This window comes from Cucumis sativus, chromosome 2 (assembly GCF_000004075.3).
Source record: "Cucumis sativus cultivar 9930 chromosome 2, Cucumber_9930_V3, whole genome shotgun sequence".
Lineage (NCBI taxonomy): Eukaryota > Viridiplantae > Streptophyta > Magnoliopsida > Cucurbitales > Cucurbitaceae > Cucumis > Cucumis sativus.
This window is the reverse complement of record NC_026656.2, coordinates 6289916-6307609: the sequence shown is the minus strand read 5'-3', so window position 1 is coordinate 6307609 and position 17694 is coordinate 6289916. Positions and strand designations below refer to the sequence as shown.

Genomic DNA, 17694 nt, shown 5'->3' with positions numbered 1-17694 from the left:
TGGTATAATAAAAACGTATTATTACAAAAATATTTATTTGTTAATTAAAATTTAAATAATAAAATTACATTTATGTTTTTTTAAAAAACAAACTTTTAGGTAGTAAATTAATTAGAAAATAATTGCTAAATTAGGTAAATTGAAATTATATTCACAGCTAACATGTCACTAAACAAAAAAACTAATTTGTTGTAAAAGCATATAAATTAATATTATCTCATTTTAAAAATAAGTATAATAAATAATAGTTTCTTGAATTTATCCATAATACAAGAAAACATTTCAATTTTTATGGATTTTTTAAAAATATAATAAAATATTTACAGTTTCGAAAATGAAAAAAAAAATAAAAAAAAGTTCACCTTAGAAAATACCAAAAATGTCCCATCAAGAATAGCCCAATTCAAACTACTTTTTTCAAGGTACATTTACATTGTTTAGATTTTGATTATTATTTGTTATTTTTTTTTTGAGATATGATATTTGACTACTCAAATCTAAACGAATTTTTAAAAGAGATTTTTGCTTTTGAATTTTGGACGGCACGATTTCAATAAAATAAATAAATGTGTGGTAGTGTTTGAGTCCAACTTTCCCTTCAAGCTCCCGCCACGTAATTGCCGAAAATCTCAAGTTTCATTTGTCTAAGTAAGTTTGGATTCCAAATTATGCAGTGTCATATGGTATTATTTACTCTATAAACAAAGTTTATTGATAAAAAAGGTGAGTGAATGTTTTTAACCACCAACTTGGAAGCCAAATGATTTTGATCTAATTACCTTGAATTTTCATTAAGAAAGCAAAAAAAAGAGTTTGCGTTATTATTCTCTATTGTTATTATTATTATTTTTTAAAAAAAGAAAAGAAAAAAACAAGAAGCGTGGACCATACGCATGGAGCCCTGCTTTTGTCGTTCTTGGCAGGGACACTTGTGCCTGCTGATTTCCTCTTCTCAATTGTAAATTTCCCTTTGCTGAAATTCTTCTTCCAAGGGGATTTCTGTTGAATTCACGATCACAATCCCCTTTACTGCCCAAACCAACGCAGTAATTTTCCGGCGGGGTATCCATTGCAAGAATAATGATAAGGAGATAGAACTTTCAACAATCCAAGTCAATTCCTCTTTTGTATACGTACATCTTCTGCCACTAATTGCTTTCATTCTCTCTCTCTCTCTCTTCTCTTCTCTTCTCTTCATCATTGCCTCAGAGACGTGTTATTTTGGCATTTTTCTCCCAATTATATCGCTAACCCTGGAGTCTCTTGGCCCCAAGTGAATCCCATTCTGGCTTTTGTTTTTGGTTGGGGATTTGGTTTCCGTTTCTTTAATTGGCTTGTCTGAGGGGGTCTGGATTATCTCCTTTCTCCAATCGTAAGAACCCAGATTTTGATTGTGGATATACTCGCTTTCGTTTCATTTTTTTTACACCTCTGTTTCTGAAGTCTTTTCTCTTCTGGGTTTTCTTTTTCTTTTCAGTTTTTTATTTCTTTAGTGTTGGTTTTACAGTTGATCGGATTGTTTATTATAGAACACCTGGTTTTTTATATTTTACAAGAACCTGGGAATTTTGATTCTGGTGGCTTCGGTTAAAACTAGTCATTTGATTGTATACGATCCTCTATTGGGAAGCCTTGAAAGCTTATCAGGTGGGGATGGGGTAAAGTTACTTTTGTAAGTTGTTAACTCTCGATAAACTATGTCATATTAAGTCTAACTTTTATGTTTGTTTCTTTTGCAGATTTCTTGAAAAATTAGCTTGGCAATCGTTTGGGATTTCTTAAATCCTTCAGCTGTTTTGAGTTTGCGTTGATAATTGCGAAGATGACCATTGAAGATCTCGCGCCAAGGGAAGAGAAGAGGTCGGACAGGAAGAAGTCTGCAGTGGATGAGAAATCTCCTTTGTTACCAAGTAGACAAGATGAGGGTTCTGGGGTTAATGAATTCAGTGGAGCTTCCTTTAGTGGCGCAGTGTTTAATTTATCCACCACAATCATTGGTGCTGGGATCATGGCTTTGCCAGCTATGGTGAAAGAGCTGGGCCTCCTTTTAGGGGTTGCCATGATCATCATCATGGCATTCCTTACAGAGGCTTCAATAGAGCTCTTGCTCAGGTTCAGTAGACCGCGGAAATCGACTTCTTATGGAGGTTTAATGGGAGATGCTTTTGGGAGATACGGTAAAATTATGTTGCAGATAAGTGTTCTTGTCAACAACATTGGTGTTCTTACTGTGTACATGATTATTATAGGTGGGTTTCAATTAATTCATAAACTTATTATGAAATCTACTTCTATGGCTTTGTTTTAGGTTTTCTTTAGAGGGTGAGGATACTAGACTCAAATTTGAAACTGTGAATAAGTTCTTTATTTATGGAAATATAATAGTTTATTTGATAAAAAATAAAATAAGGATCGAGGTTCAAGCCTTCTAGGAAACCTTTTTGTTTGGGTTTTTTTTATATACAACGCAAGTGTCCAGACTAGCTTACGTGCACCTCGATTAATCTCACAAGACAACCCGCCGACCCTACAAAATTTGGATAACGTAGAAACTTCTAGTCCTAGATAGGTGGTCACCATGGATTGAACTCATGACTTCTTAGCCTTTTGTCAAGGGAACACCCTTATTTATCATTAGATTAGCTCAACTTAGATGGTTAATGTATCTTTCAAAAAATTGCAAGAGCATTCATCATATGTCATATTGGCAATCAGTAACTTTCTTGACTAGAAATACTTACATATATAGTTGGATGAGATGAACAATCTTCGTACGATTTTGTCTTCAGGTGATGTGCTCTCTGGAACCACCTCAGGCGGTGTTCACCATGCTGGTGTGCTAGAAGGATGGTTTGGCCAACATTGGTGGAATGGTCGATTTTTTGTACTTCTATTTGCGACGCTTGGGATTTTTGCACCATTGGCATCCTTTAAGCGGATAGGTTAGTCCTTTCATTCTCATTGTTAGTATTGCTGGCTCTGCACCAATCATCTTCTTCAGCATGTTCAGCTTATAGTAGATCATTGCCTGCATTTTTGTTCTATAAAAATACATGAACGAATACAAATTATATGTTGTGTAAATTATTCTTATTACTTAACTTTACTCATTTGTCCACATCTTAAGATATCTGATAGTCTTGTTTTGTTTAATTATGCATCTTAAAGTCAAATTTTTGGACGGTTTTGAACGACAAGAAAAATGCTTTTCGCTTTTAAGCATTCTTTCCATTATTACCATTGTTCCGTGATCAACGTGCTCACCTAGTTCATTAATAAATATCAATTTATATTCTCTTCAATGTATACCAATTTATTTTCTGTTCTTTTATACTCCTATGCATACAGACACAAGAAATAGGATGAGATTCTGAGCTCCACTGAGAAGATAAGCATAGATATTTATGATATGTATTACGGAGTTCTAATTGATTATTGACCCTTCTTGGCTACAGATTCATTGAGCTTTACATCTGCCTTATCAGTAGCACTGGCTGTGGTATTTCTTGTCATTACCATCGGAATTTCACTTTACAAGTTGATAGATGGCAGCGTTGAGATGCCCAGATTGCTCCCTGAGATTGTCGACATTTCATCATTTTTGAAGCTATTTACTGCTGTTCCGGTTGTGGTTACTGCCTATGTATGCCATTACAATGGTAATGCACACTGCTCTCTTTTCCTCTTAGGTTTTCAATTCCAAGCTTATTTTCTTGCATCATTGTTCAGTTGGTGGAATAGGAGGTTACGAATTTTGCTTGATGACCTAGCCTAGTGAAGTAAATATCCAGGAATGAAACTAATACCAAAAATGATACAAAATGATGCAGGCCATAATCTGTACAAATTGTTTGAACCTGTTTTATTATCAGTCTGTTTACCTACGTTGTTCTTCTGTGTATAAACTGCTTTAAAATGGTACTGACTTCTGCAAAACTTGAATATCTTATACCAGTGTAAGAGTTCTATGGTTTAGGGGCAACGACCTGAGATTTTTATTTGTTTCTGAAAAGAGATGAGATTGCTTTTCACTGATTTTTATGAAAGATTGTTTTGATGGCATCCATCCATGTAGACATTGTTTGATGGCATCTATCAATGTTGACAGATCTGAATCTTGTTAAACAGTTTCTGGTGCATGTAACAGCCTAGGTGTTTGAGGTATCTTATATTATTGACTTCTTATTTGCAGTTCACAGCATAAGCAATGAACTGGAGGATTCTTCTCAGATAAAGGCAGTTGTACGAACTGCCATTGGTTTGTGCGCTTCTGTTTATGTTATGACCAGCATCTTCGGCTTTCTCCTTTTTGGTGAAGGAACTCTCTCAGACGTACTTGCAAACTTTGATGCTGACCTTGGCATTCCCTATGGTTCTGTGTTTAATGATGCTGTCCGTGTCAGCTATGCAGCACACTTGATGCTTGTATTTCCAATTGTCTTTTACCCATTGAGAATTAACTTGGATGGCCTCCTCTTTCCATCTGCTCGATCATTGCTCCGAGACAATTTGAGATTTTCGTTGATCACAGTCACACTTATGACTCTCCTTTTCTTGGGAGCAAATTTCATTCCGAGCATCTGGGATGTCTTCCAATTTACTGGTGCAACTGCTGCTGTCTGCCTTGGCTTCATATTCCCTGCTTCTGTAGCTTTGAGGTTAGCCAGTTACTTCTTTGGCTTGCCTGAAATAACCATTAACGCCTTTTTGGTTTTCTTATTGAGAAAATAAGGGTTACTTGATTGCTTGTTTTGTTGAAGTCTATTTGTACTAAAGCCTAGAACTTTTGGATTTTTATGAACTTAGGATTTCGTTCAATTTCATTGTGCAATTCAAGTTAGCTGCAAAGTTATCATATTGTTGGACTTGGTGGTAGCTTGAAAGTAATTATAATGGTGTGTTTTTCTTTTTCAGGGATTCACACAATATAGCGACGAAAAAGGACAAGGTGTTGGGTGTTTTCATGGTTGTTCTTGCAGTTTTCTCAAACATCATTGCCATATACAGTGATGCCTACGCATTGTTCAAAAGGGACTCCTCACCTCGAGACTAATCAATCATGCTCTCTCTCTCTGATCGTGACACGATCGTTGTATCTCCAGCCAAGAAAGCTAAACTGTTCAAAACCAGATGCATTGTGTCCATCGGAAATTTGAAGGTTTGGGTAAAAACTTAGTACAAAATAATCAGATGAATGTGCAGTTGTGTTGGAGGTTGGTTCGTACTGAGGTCCTGTTCTCCTTCACGTGTATTATATATTATTCCCTTCTCTTATTGTTTGCAATAATAATAAACATGATGTAACGTTTGATGGACAGACGTTGCTATTGTTTTGTATGTTGTCTATTACTTTCAAGTTTTAGTGCTCATTCTTACATATTGAATTGTTTAGGATTCACTTTGTGAATCCATTTATATTAGGATTCAGTTTTTGTTGATATTTGTAAGTTTCTTTTTTTTGAAAGATTTTTTTTTTCTTTTCTTTTCTCGTTGGAATTAGCGAGAAGTTAAACCATTGTAAAATTGTTCTTTTCTTTTTCTTTCAAATATTATCTTAATATCTATCTAATATATAGATATTGTAAATTGGGTTTTTCTTGGGACGATTATCCTTTTGAATATAGAAAAAGTTGTGATGACGATTGAGTTCAGGTATGCAATGAAATCTTACCTTATGGTAACTCTAGACTTACATGCTATCAACCTTCAATTTGAACTTGGATTTAACACATCACTTACACATTTCAACAATTATAATTCACTAAAATACAATGCCTGCCTACATGTCACTGGAAATTGATGAGTTGTGTTGCAGTTTCTTATCAACTATTTCTTGTTGAAACTCTGGTGAGGAAATAAAAACAAAACAATAAGTTGGAAAAGCCCAATCAGTGGTAGTCTATAGAAAAAAGTTTTATACGTAAGCATTTCACATCAGAATAACGATACTGAAAACCATTAAATTATTTTTAATAAGTAATATTTCAAACTCGAGGGTTTATTGGAAATATAATTCACTTTTGAAAAAGAAAAAAAGGAATTGTCGAAAGTATTTAGAAAAAAGGGTTTTCATTTGAAGTCATAAAGTTTGGATATGACATTTCGGCTTTTTTATATGCAAGCCTTCAAAATGTATTATAGGGAAAGCAGAGTAGTTGAATCCTTGTCCATGTCGCACTCTTTACAAGCAAATCTTTTTCCCTTGCAACTAAAAGTCTTCATTGCATATTGTAACGTCAATTTCAATGTATTTCTTTCTTTCTCGCGTTTTATAAACAATATTCTCAAGAACGCAAAAGAAGGTTACATCCTACCCTGAGATTGTTTGCTTTCAAATTTTTATCGGTTGACTTGTTCTTCGAGTTCGAACAAGTGTCACACAATCGTCTGTTTCAGGTTTGAAAGGCTACAATTGTGACTAGTTTGTAGTTGCTACTCCCACTTTAGAGGTTGAATTTGTGGCATGCTTTCAAGACATAGCTCAATCATTGTTGGTTATGCAATTTTATTGGGGTTTAGGCATCGTTGGTACCATTTCTAAACCAATGAGAATATATTGTGATAATGTGACAACTGTGATCTTCTCTAGGAACGATACATACTCAAAGAATGCCAAACATATGGATTTGAAGTATCTATTTGTTAAAAAGGAGGTACAAAATCAAAGAGCTCAACTAGTGCATATTGACATGAAAGATATGATTGTAGATCCATTAACTTAAGAACTAGCTCTTAAGACATTATTGGTCATGTTAGTGAAATGGGAGTACTCGTGAAGTCCTTGTATTGGAAATGATTGATGATAGATGTATGAATTTGCATTTAGCACATTTATGTTTATTTGAAAGTCTAGATATGGCTGTTTGGATTTTTCTTATCTATAAATCATATTTTAGCTATGCATATTTTTATTTTGATCATAGATGTTGCGTCGTATTTTAAGACATTTTAGGATAAGATATTTTAAGTGTTTATCTTATTAAATTGCGTACGTTTGAATTGAATGAACCTGTGATAAATGGTAGAAATCGGGAGCCACCATGATTCGATCGGTTTAGTTCTTGTGAAGTTGTGACTTGTATATTAGATTATTTAAGTGAGCTCAAAAGTTTGTTAGTATGTTGTATACTTGTCATATATGAATCAAGTCGAAATGTTCGAAATTTTGATTTTTAATATAGACAACTCTTCTCTTGTGATATTTTTTTGTGAGTTCTCCCTCTTAAGAATCTCGATCTCCCTTTTAAAAACCTCTACGTTGGCCTTTGTTTACAAAAGAATCACACTCTTCATTAGTCAAAGTTTAATTCATTGAATTAAACAAGTCCTTATATATATTACCAAAGGGCAACTTGAAAAATATACGGTATTGGAATTGGAGAACATCCATAGAAGTTTTTGGATATACATTCTAAAATCATCAAGTGTGAATTCCTTTATGATATGTATGTTGGTTGGTTTAGTTAGCCTATTAGAATATGTTGTTAATGATCATTTCTGTATTTGAGTTTAATTTTTTACTGACATTTAATGACAGGGAGAAGCTGGTATTTTGAATAAGAGGGATGAAGAACTTTCATTCCTTCTTTTCTTACCCTACAAGGTTGATATGATAACTTTATTTATGCATCCACTAGTTGCAAGCTTGCACAATGATGATTTCAACCGGTGAGCTTGAGCTTTTCTACTGTAAATCATATTTATCAAAACGTTTTTTTCCAAATCTTTTTGTTAAATGTAGCATCTATCGATATAGTGAAACATAAGATCAGAAAAAACAACTCTTTCTTCAAGATAGAGTGAAAAGATCCATCTTCCCAAGCCTCGATGATCAAGCATGATCAAGTTCAACAATAAAGGTCTTGCTGTCAATGGTGAAAGATGTGAGGAGAAAAGAGAAACGACCAGAGCATATCCTTGATCAAAACAATGTTAAAATGGTGAAGGGAAAAGGAAGGGAGGTGTACTCTATTAATGACTTTGAAGTAGGCATTCTACCAAACTCGGGCTAAGAAAAGGGTTGATATGGACTTAGCGTGAGATTTGATCCTTCATATGGTTCTATATTTCTTTTTTCGCTTCAACCATATATTTTTGTCCTTGAATGAAACCCTTTAGGCTTCATTTTTTTTAACAAATTACATTTGAAGAACACATCATTTATACCATGTCAATCAATAGGCAACTTTACCAATGGACTATTTAAAATTATTTGAGATAAAAAAAAAAAAAAAAAGTATTTCGACAGTTGTATTTATACCATTTGAGTTTGTCTCTCCATTAAATGTGTTTAGAAGTAGCAAAACTCAGGTTTTTCCATCACAAGTGTGTAGATATAATAGTTACAAAATAAGCTCAATTCTCATCAATGGTCAAGAATAGATATATTGTTTCACTCTCACATGACTTGAGATTTGAACCCGGCCACTTCCCATTACAAGAGTAATGTCCAACCAGTTGTGTTTAACTACGATTTTCCAAACATAACTAATCTTCCATTCCTTCGTTAAATTCCCGAAGAAAATGGAGAATGCAGAACACTTTACAAGATCTATTCCTTCAAAGTAAACATTCTCCTCTCTAACGTACAATCACTTCAATTTCGAAAGAGTTGGGACAGAGAACAGAAAGGCTCCATCAGTTACTAACTTCATGAAATTTGTGATCACTGGTTAGACATACTGTACGATCACTTGATCGATGATTATATTTAACGCATAAAAAGAGATACAAGGATGTGAGTGACCTTTACTTGTGCAAGATACTCTTCTTTGGAAGCTTTGATTTCTTTTGTGTGTGATTCTGTAATTAAATTAGTTGATTAGAAAACGCATCCAAATCAAAAGATCAAGCATTGAAAGAAAGCAAGAAGTATGGGTGCAAAAGAACCCCCATAGAACGTTATTTTACCTTGTGTCGTCCAAGTGCTTCGTAGTCTGTCCTCTCCTTCCAATTGCTCTTTCTTAGTTTTATCGGCCTATTTCCGACGTACTTGCCTGTGATCAAGAAAGGGTCTAAGCACAAACTATAACAAAAATAAGTAAAAGGAAATAAGAAAAGGCTTCAAGGATTAAAGAAAGGAATGTAAAGAATAGTTTCAGAGAATTTGTAGGAAAACACAAGACATTGAAAAATGGCAAACTCCACATCTTTCTAAACTCTCGCTACCACAGCCTAGATGGCACACGCTCGAGGATTTGACCATGAGATTCATCCATGCGAGTTCCAAGACTGTCTTTTATTTTGTTAGTTCTTTTAGAAAGTAATTCATATTGTCCCTTTTAAAAAGACATTTAGATTTCCAACCAAAAACAAAAAATCAAATCTACAATTTAAAATCTAAATTTGTCTTTAAAATGTTTCTGACAGAAAGAAAACTGCAAAATGAAGAAAAACAAACACTTGTTACTTAACCAACTCCAGAAACAAGGTTTTATTCCATACAAAATCTTCTAACAAGATCTTGCACAAGGTAAGTAGGGTTACACAGTACATGTCATGAGAATTGAACAAGAAGCACGAATCCAACAGAGAGATGAGATGAAATAACTGATGAATCCATATAGAACTAAAATCAGCATATTACCATTCATTTCTTTAAGTGCTCCAGCAAGGTCAGTAGGATTGGAGAAGCTAACAAATCCATAGCCCTTGGTTTTACCAGTTCGCTTATCTCTAACAACCTTAACAAAATTATATGCATGTTAATCCATTGGTAAATAGAAAATATTCCCCAAAGAACAATGTAATCAATAAACATAAACCATTAATAAAATACCAAAATAATTTAGGTTTATCTGCAAAGTCATAAAATAGTATATATTTGCCAAGATACTGAGGTTCAAATTGTTTCTTACAAAAGATGCATCAATTGGTCAAAACCACTTTCCTACAAGTTTCTTTGACACCTAAATGTTGTAGAGTTAGACAAATTGTTCCGTAAGATTAGTCGAGATGCGGGTCAGTTGGTCCAGACACTCACATATATAAAAGATATGGTCAAAACCACTTCCAAAATGTCCGATATAGGAGTCCTTCTTAATAATTGGGCAGTGCCTTTGAAATTGACCATGGTCCAAAAGATAAAAATGTTTGTGAGAATTAAGTTAGGTTCATCCATACAATAATACAAATCAAATAAACCTTCTGTGATAGGACCAAATACCAGACATGAGATGTGAGTGAATGTATTTAACCGCACGAATGCACAATGACCAGAAAACACGAATATATGCACCTACATGGGGAAATCGCAGAACCAATCACTACAATAGCTCCTATCTTCAAGATTCATGACTGAATACCAAAAGAAAAATTACTAAAAGCAGAGAGCTCAGTCTTCATGTCGCTATTAAAAATTTCATGGATAGTTTCACGCCCAAACTTTTCAGGGATTTTCCCCTTATCACCACAAGTAATAAGATAGTCAGAATGACCAAGGAAAAGAAGACCCACTTTTAAAAGCTTCAGAGCTAACCTTTCTCTGACAAGCTTAAATAACCCAACCATGTTATAACTCAAGCCTGTCCATGAACTCAATAAATTCTAAGGGTTTACATTCAAGCTTCATAAAGAGGTTCCAGCTGCACAAGTCCCAAGCAGATGATCACTTCTTTCTTAAATAAAATTAATAACCTCACAAATAATATTTAAGAAACATGAAAAACAGGTAAGCCTATTTTGCTTTGGAGCTATAGTAATTTTTTCATTTTAGTTTTCCAGATAATTCTATTTTCGTCCTTCAGGTTTGCATAAAAGAATATTTTGTCACTGTCATTAATTTTCCTTTAATTTTTATAGATCATTTAGCAGAAACATGATATGACACAGCTTTTGTTCCTTTATCTGTTGAGTGTCGACGTAGATAAGTAATTTGAGTAGCACAGATCAGGTTAGCAAATTCCAAGTGATTAACAAAAAGAATTGATTAATAGCATAGTTCAGGGGATGAAATCAAAAGCTTAAAGACCAAAGCAGAATAATTAAGAGTTTAGAACCCAAATAAAATAGTATAAAAGTTTTTTCGACCAAAATAGAACTTAAATAAACCTGAAAAAATATCAAAAAAAAAATTGAGATTCAAGGAACAGATACCGCCAATCAGAATCTTCAAATGCAATCATAATCCCATGTAAACGTACAAACAAGATGTACCCAGATGCATTACCACCTTTTAAACAGTCCAGAAGATTTCAAGAAAACTAACCGCCATGCATAGTGCCAAAAACAAAAATTGAAAATAAAAGGTGAGCTATGTAGAATAATATTAGACTAAATAAACTTACCCTTGCCATGTTAAATGAAGGAAATCGTGAGAATGCTTTAGAGAGCACGTCATCATTCACTTCATTGCCAAGATCACCACAAAATAGGCGGTAATCATCTGCAAACAACAATTGACATTTTTCTTAAGAGATACTTCCAGCTAAAGATGATAGCAATAGATACAAAGCTCAAAAGTTAAGGAAACTGTAACATGATACCATTCAAGGCTTCAATTCAATTCATACTCTACAGTCTACAGTAGTCATGATTTTTACAAAGCCAAAAGGGAAAAGAAATCCATCAAAATCAGTGGAAAAATATAAGAAATGTGAAATGTGCCATCGATAAAGTACGACACTAACACAGTAATATGAATTAATAAAACAGTTGGGTATTAAACATTGGGGATATGGTTTTTTTCCCTTCAAAAAATGTTATCTGTGTGCACATGCGATCATGTGGGCGCAAACATTCAAAATTCTTAATAATGTAAAAGTAACTATAATATCTAAATTTCAACATCAAAACAAATTAAATAAATTAAAACAGTGATGAACAATCAATAATATTCATTGTCCAATGAGGGTGTCTTTTTACGTCCTTTGTTCTATTTTCTAATAAGAGACAAAATATATTGATGACAAAAGTGTAGATGAATTATCCTTGTCAGGCCAAAGGGTCACAAAAAAAGACCAACAAACAACCATAATTACAAAAAAGACTTAGACAACACCAGATGGATGCAAAGAGTTTGATAAGAGTCCAAAGCATGTCAAGGCTAGTTGTCTTCTCATTGTAGAACTTCTAGTCCCCAAACCTTACCACAATTTTCACAAAAGTTCCAAAAATAGAAGAAGAAGAGCCCCATCATTTCTTTTAGCTAACACCAGCAAACCCCAAAAAACTCGATAATCTCGTCCAAGGAGTTTGCCCAAGAGCAAAGGAAGAATAATTGTGCTGACTTTCTTTATTCAATCCTGCAGATAATGCACCAATTTGGAGCATGTGAGAATTTGTTTATCTTCTTTGTAGAACATCCTTTGTGTTTAACTTGCCTTGAATGAAGACCTATTGAAAGGCTTCCACTTTCTTTGGGACTATGGCCACCCAAATTTCCTTTGAGGTATTAATATCGTCGGGGACCTAATGGGTGATGAGCTAACTGAGTAAGTAAGGAACTAACAAAAAAATCGACCATATCTTTTGAGGCTCCAAAACTTAGAATCTTCAATATTCAAAGGACATTTTGACTACACGAGGCTGTAGAGCTCGATCCACTCTCGAGTTTAATCGACAATCAAAATCCTAAAGGCTAACCCAACTATTTGAGGATGCGGACCAACATTGATAAATAAAGTTGTCTATGCAAGAAATACTACTGTAAATTCTTGGTAAGGAACATCTAAGGGCCAATGAACAATCCACATAACCTCCCAAAACCAAATTTTACTGTCCTTTCCAAGTTTTTAGACCATTTTTCAGCTACAGAGCAAGCCTTGGAGATGGATTTCCAAGGACCTACGTGGTGGCGAGGAGGGGGGATATGTCTTCCAATTTAGTATTAGGTACTGAGATATGAAAATTAGTATGTTAGTATTAAGGAACCTATTGGTCATTAGATGGAAAGTTAGTTACTCTTACTGGATGTTGTATAAATAGAAAGAGGATTAGTGAGGTATTTTGTGGAGCGATCTAGGGCTTGGGTGAGGGCTATCAAGAGGGAAGTCCTGAGTTCCTTTATACTTGGATTATATTGTAGTTTCTTCTTTAATTCTCAATATATTTTAGATCTTGATTCTTTTTAGGAAGTATCCTAACATACTCCTCCCCAAAAGACATTACAAATAAATCTTTCCAAGCTCTTTAGCACTTTCTAAGGCATTAAAAAGTAAAGAGATGACGAATGGGATGCTAGAAATGACTTCATTTGTGAGAGGAAGTCCCCCTACCCTTAGGGCATAGGAGATTCCCTCACTTTTATAAGTATTGAGGCTATCTTTTGCTTCTCTATTGGAGCGAAAAACAATTGAGTTTCAATAAGGTTGACAAAACAAAGTTGAAAATAGAAACAATTTAGTCAAGAAACAATTTCATCAATGAACAAAATATCCAAAAGGACTCCTTTGAGGGGAGTACAAGTGCAATTGCTTTCTAGTGGGTATTGGGTAGTGGGTATTGGGTAGTGCACTTTCAAATCTAGCAAATGTTTAACTTTGTTTTTTCAAAGTGTGTCTAGAAGTTAAAAATTATCAAAGCAGTAAGACTTTCTTCACATGTCGGGTGAGTGTTGGAGCATAGACTTGAAAAAATGAAGTGTTTATACTAGGAATAAACATAAAATTTGCTAGCTTTGCAATTTGAGGTTTCTCCCCATCACCTTACCATAGAGGAGAATTCTTCAAACCATAAAAGAGCAACAGGTCAACAACCTAAGAGCCGGAGATAAGAAAGCTCCCACTACCCATACAAACAGTCTTCCATAGAATCATAGGAAAAGTAAAGATTTTGCTAAAACAATGGCAGCACCAAGATGCAGTGAGTTTTAGGAATCCCAAAAGAACTAGACTGTTCCAGCCACAAGTTCCAAGGATCTCTCGAAGCAAACTACCACAAGATTCTAGCTTTGTTCTTCAAATTGCATCCTCTAAGAGACTCCCAGAGCGGCAGAGCCAAAAATCCACCTTTCTAGAAGACAAAGTTGCATCTCAAAAAAGCTTATCAACCTGGCCAAACAAATTATTGCAAAGGAACAAAGCAACAGAGTGTGATCCAATTCGTCACAGTGCAGACAGAGCACACAAGTAGCGGGGCTAAGAGTAATGGAGCTTCACTTTGAATCCTCTCTTAGGTAGCTAGGCTCCTGTGGCCTGGAGTATAAGAAGATCTTCACCTTCTTAGGAACATTCCTTTCTTTTGTTAACAAAAACAACACTCGTCATGGATGGAAATAAAAAGAGACTATTCTCAAACTACAAAGAATGCTTGAAAATGAAAGCAAGAACGAAAATGAAAATGGCAGGTTCTTAGGAACCTTACTCATAAATCTGATTCACAAGAATACACTTAAGAATAGGTGTCTTGAGGCAATCAGATTAAGTAAAAGAGACCTCATGGAGAAAGATCCTGAGGGATCCAAGGAGTAACCAACTTACTTTATTAGCATCAAGGCCCAATTTAAAACCCTGCAACCTCTCAGTTAGCCAATCCCACTTCTGAAGTTAAGGTTCCAGATGTCTGTCTCATCATCCTAACAACCAGACACAGAAGTGTTTTTATTCAGAGAAATACCACAGATCTATGATCCTGAAGAGCATTTGAGTCAACCCAAACATCTAAAAGAGATCTAATATGCCGCCCATTACCCTACTTATATCGATAAAATTTCTGAAACAAAGGCACAGTCTTCGTGACATCAAAACAAAGACCAGGTCTTCCCCGATATGTTGTCCAACACCTTCCACCAAAGCACCTTTTCCAAAGTGAATCTACAACACTGTTCTTTTGTAAGGAGAGCTAAATCAATCCCAAGGCCTTCCTGAATAAGGGGGAGAGAGGTGGTTGGTCTTCCAATTCACCAAATGCTTCCCCAGATTACAGCCAACTCATCCCAAAAAAAATCTCCGATCGACCTCTCCTTACCATTAATGGCCCCTTTAGAAGCTTCAAGAAGAGAGAGAAAGAAGTATAGAGGCAAACCATTTAACACCAAGAAGATAACAAAAAGATAACTCCCTTCGGAAAGCAATGAGACTTTCCATTGACTTCTTAGGTTTCCTTGAAAAACCATACATTTCCTTTCTTTCCATAATGTTAGCAACATCCTTATTCCTTCATGGCTCCTTACCACCTCAAGAAATATTAAAAGTCATTTAGCGAAGGACCTCTTACTTTTGGTTTTTCTTTTTGTATTGTTTTACTTTTTTTGGACAGAAAAAAAGTTAACTAATTCATTAATTAATGAAATTACAAAGAGGTAAAATCCAACCACTAATGGTGGGTTACAAAAATAATGTTCAAGAAGTGACTTACGAAGTAACGCTACAATCTTTAAATGGATCAATACATTTACATCAGTAAAAAGGATTGAAAAAGAAGAAATCCAAAAATCGACCAAAGGAGAAAGATACACTATCGAAATCCTCTGATGAAATGATGATATCCTCCCATTGTAGTTCCTTAGATGGTTTAAAAAGTGACCTACCTATATGGATCTTGTGGGGTGAGCAGAACAGTAAGGTGTTTAGACTTTAGGGGGTGGAGAAGGATCCTTGGGAGTTATGGTACCTTGTTTATTTTCATGTTTCTCTTTGGATTTCAATCTTGAAGACATTGTGTAACTATTCTACCGATGTGATTTCACATAGTTGGAGTCCCTTCTTGTGAAGCGAGTTCTTTTTGTTAGGTTTGTTTTTTGTATGCTAGTGTATTCTTTCATTTTCTTTCTCGATTAAAGTGGTTGATTTCATCAAAAAAAAAAAAAACTTAGATGTAGTCCGACATGGCTCAGGGGCAATCAAATGCCTCCAATATTAAATTGCGAGATCTTTGGGCAAGTTTGCATTGAACAAATAAGTGAATTTGAGATTTAGAGACTCCTTGACAAGCAATAAACCAATTGTGGAAGTCCAATTTTGGAAAGGAAACCAGATTTATCCTTTCGCTTCAGTTCACATGGAAACCAACGGTCACTCTCAGGCAAAGAAAAAATTGTGGAAGTCCAACAGACAAGTCAAAAATAGTATCTCCTCCTTCACTTGATAAGATTAGCAGTTTTTCATTTTCTTGAGATTGGTTACAAGTAGATGTAGATCATCTTGCTTCTTTTAAGTTTTAACTTGGTTATACCAGCAAGATTTCTTCTCGGCATTATTTCGGCTAATTTCATTTGGTTTGAGTTCTCTTTTTCCAAGTCTACTCAGAATTGCTTCTAATCCCAAACATGAAGTGTGGGAATTCCAGTGGTTATTTGCATATTTAGTGGGTCAATGGATGGTTGCTAGGTGAGCCTCAAGAAGCTGGTTATTTGGATTCAACGGAACTTAAGCTGTCAAAGGAGAAGTCAAGGTCTTCATTTGGGTTATGATTTGGGAAACTCCCAGTGCTCACTTTCAAAAAAAAAATTGCAGTTTTCTCAATTGCAGACTTTTTCCTCAATTCAAGACTTTTTCTAAACTGGAATGTGCTATCCTCTCTTCTACAATTAGTTAAATCTTGAACTAGTCTCGTATTACTTCTTTTGTACTGGCAAGTTTACATTTTGTATCATCTTTTGTACTTTGAGTATTAGGCTCATTTCATTATTTCAATGAAAAGGTTTGCCTTGTTTGCAATATCTTTCCTGTATTCAAACCACCATAACTGAGCCCCAAATAAAGGCTTTAGTTTTCTTCGGATGATCCCTCTTCCAATTTCCATAAAGACTCAAATGGAGGGTTCTTACCTTTCCCTTTTAAAATAAAATCATGCATTGAGGACTTGACTAAGAATTTTCAATGGGGATCTCAAATCCAAAACCAACTATCCGAGGTTAAAAGATGTGAGAGATGCAGTAATTAAAAACAACATCTATCGATTCAAGCTGATATTAAAGATCCGGAACAAATATAACTATTCCTAGCCAAACATTTTTTTTTCAATAAGTCCAATGATTGCAAACACGTGAAGTAAAATAAAGTAGAAAATGCATACTTTCAGGCCACTCAGCAAGAGTTGGATCCTCCCAAGATTGCCCGGCAGCTTTGCGAGGAATAGCTTTCTTTTTTGTTTCTGCTTTATGCTCAATCTCACTACTTGCAAGAGCAGCTTTAACACTCTCAAGAGCTTCCGGTGTTATGGTTTGAGCATCCCTTTGAAACAATTGTTGGGCCTGTTCATAATAAATAAACAAATAAAATAGGAAAAACAAAGAACAAATACAACCATGCTAAACCCATAAATTGAAATTTAAAAAAGAAAAACCCATTATCCATCAGCAAAACAATTCCCCACAAACCCTATCAAAAATAAATGAAAAGCAGAACTTCGAAGTAAAAATTGAAGTCGTAAGCATATTTTGGTACCTGCTGGTATTGAGGGAGAGTATAGACCGCCGGAGGCGGAGCAGGAGCAGGATAAACAGGTGCGACGGGGAGGGGAACTGGGGGAGGGCCTGGAGGAGCGACATAGGGAGAAGAATACTGGGGGGGTGCAGGTGCTGGAGCAGACTGCTGGAGATGGAAAGGTAAAGGAAAGTAAGAACCGTTTGAATACGTAAATTGGGAAGCTGAAGAGGAAGAAGCTGACGAAGGAGCCGAGGAAGGACCCGCCATGGCCAACGACAATTAAGAAAATGCTCCGATTCTCACAATCTGGGAATCGCGAGCTTTGCCGGGTAGCGCACTACAAAAAAATTTACAAATTAAAACAAGTTTGAGAACTTTTGGATTCAGG

General features: G+C 35.1%; 2 protein-coding genes across 6 annotated transcripts; one reads left to right on the top strand and one right to left on the bottom strand.

Annotated features, from left to right (window-relative positions):
- The first annotated feature begins 945 nt into the window (after positions 1-945).
- On the top strand, positions 946-5586 carry LOC101207698 (amino acid transporter AVT6A). 5 transcript variants are annotated; one of them, XM_031881039.1, is made up of 7 exons: positions 1140-1372; positions 1557-1647; positions 1740-2249; positions 2790-2942; positions 3456-3659; positions 4193-4658; positions 4915-5586. In XM_031881039.1, the coding sequence occupies exons 3-7, from the start codon at positions 1823-1825 to the stop codon at positions 5051-5053; spliced, it is 1389 nt and encodes a 462-aa protein (XP_031736899.1). In that variant the 5' UTR covers positions 1140-1372; positions 1557-1647; positions 1740-1822; the 3' UTR covers positions 5054-5586. The 5 variants fall into 5 exon arrangements, with proteins under 5 accessions (XP_031736900.1, XP_011649003.1, XP_031736899.1 ...); XM_031881038.1 differs by having other exon boundaries at positions 1508-1647; XM_031881037.1 differs by having other exon boundaries at positions 1478-1647.
- A 2667-nt stretch (positions 5587-8253) lies between these two features.
- Positions 8254-17694, bottom strand: LOC101207945 (RNA-binding protein 42). Its single transcript, XM_004152775.3, has 6 exons — positions 17325-17694; positions 16954-17131; positions 11286-11383; positions 9587-9683; positions 8911-8996; positions 8254-8802 (listed from the first exon to the last, which is right to left on the bottom strand). The coding sequence occupies exons 1-6, from the start codon at positions 17571-17573 to the stop codon at positions 8749-8751; spliced, it is 762 nt and encodes a 253-aa protein (XP_004152823.1). The 5' UTR covers positions 17574-17694; the 3' UTR covers positions 8254-8748.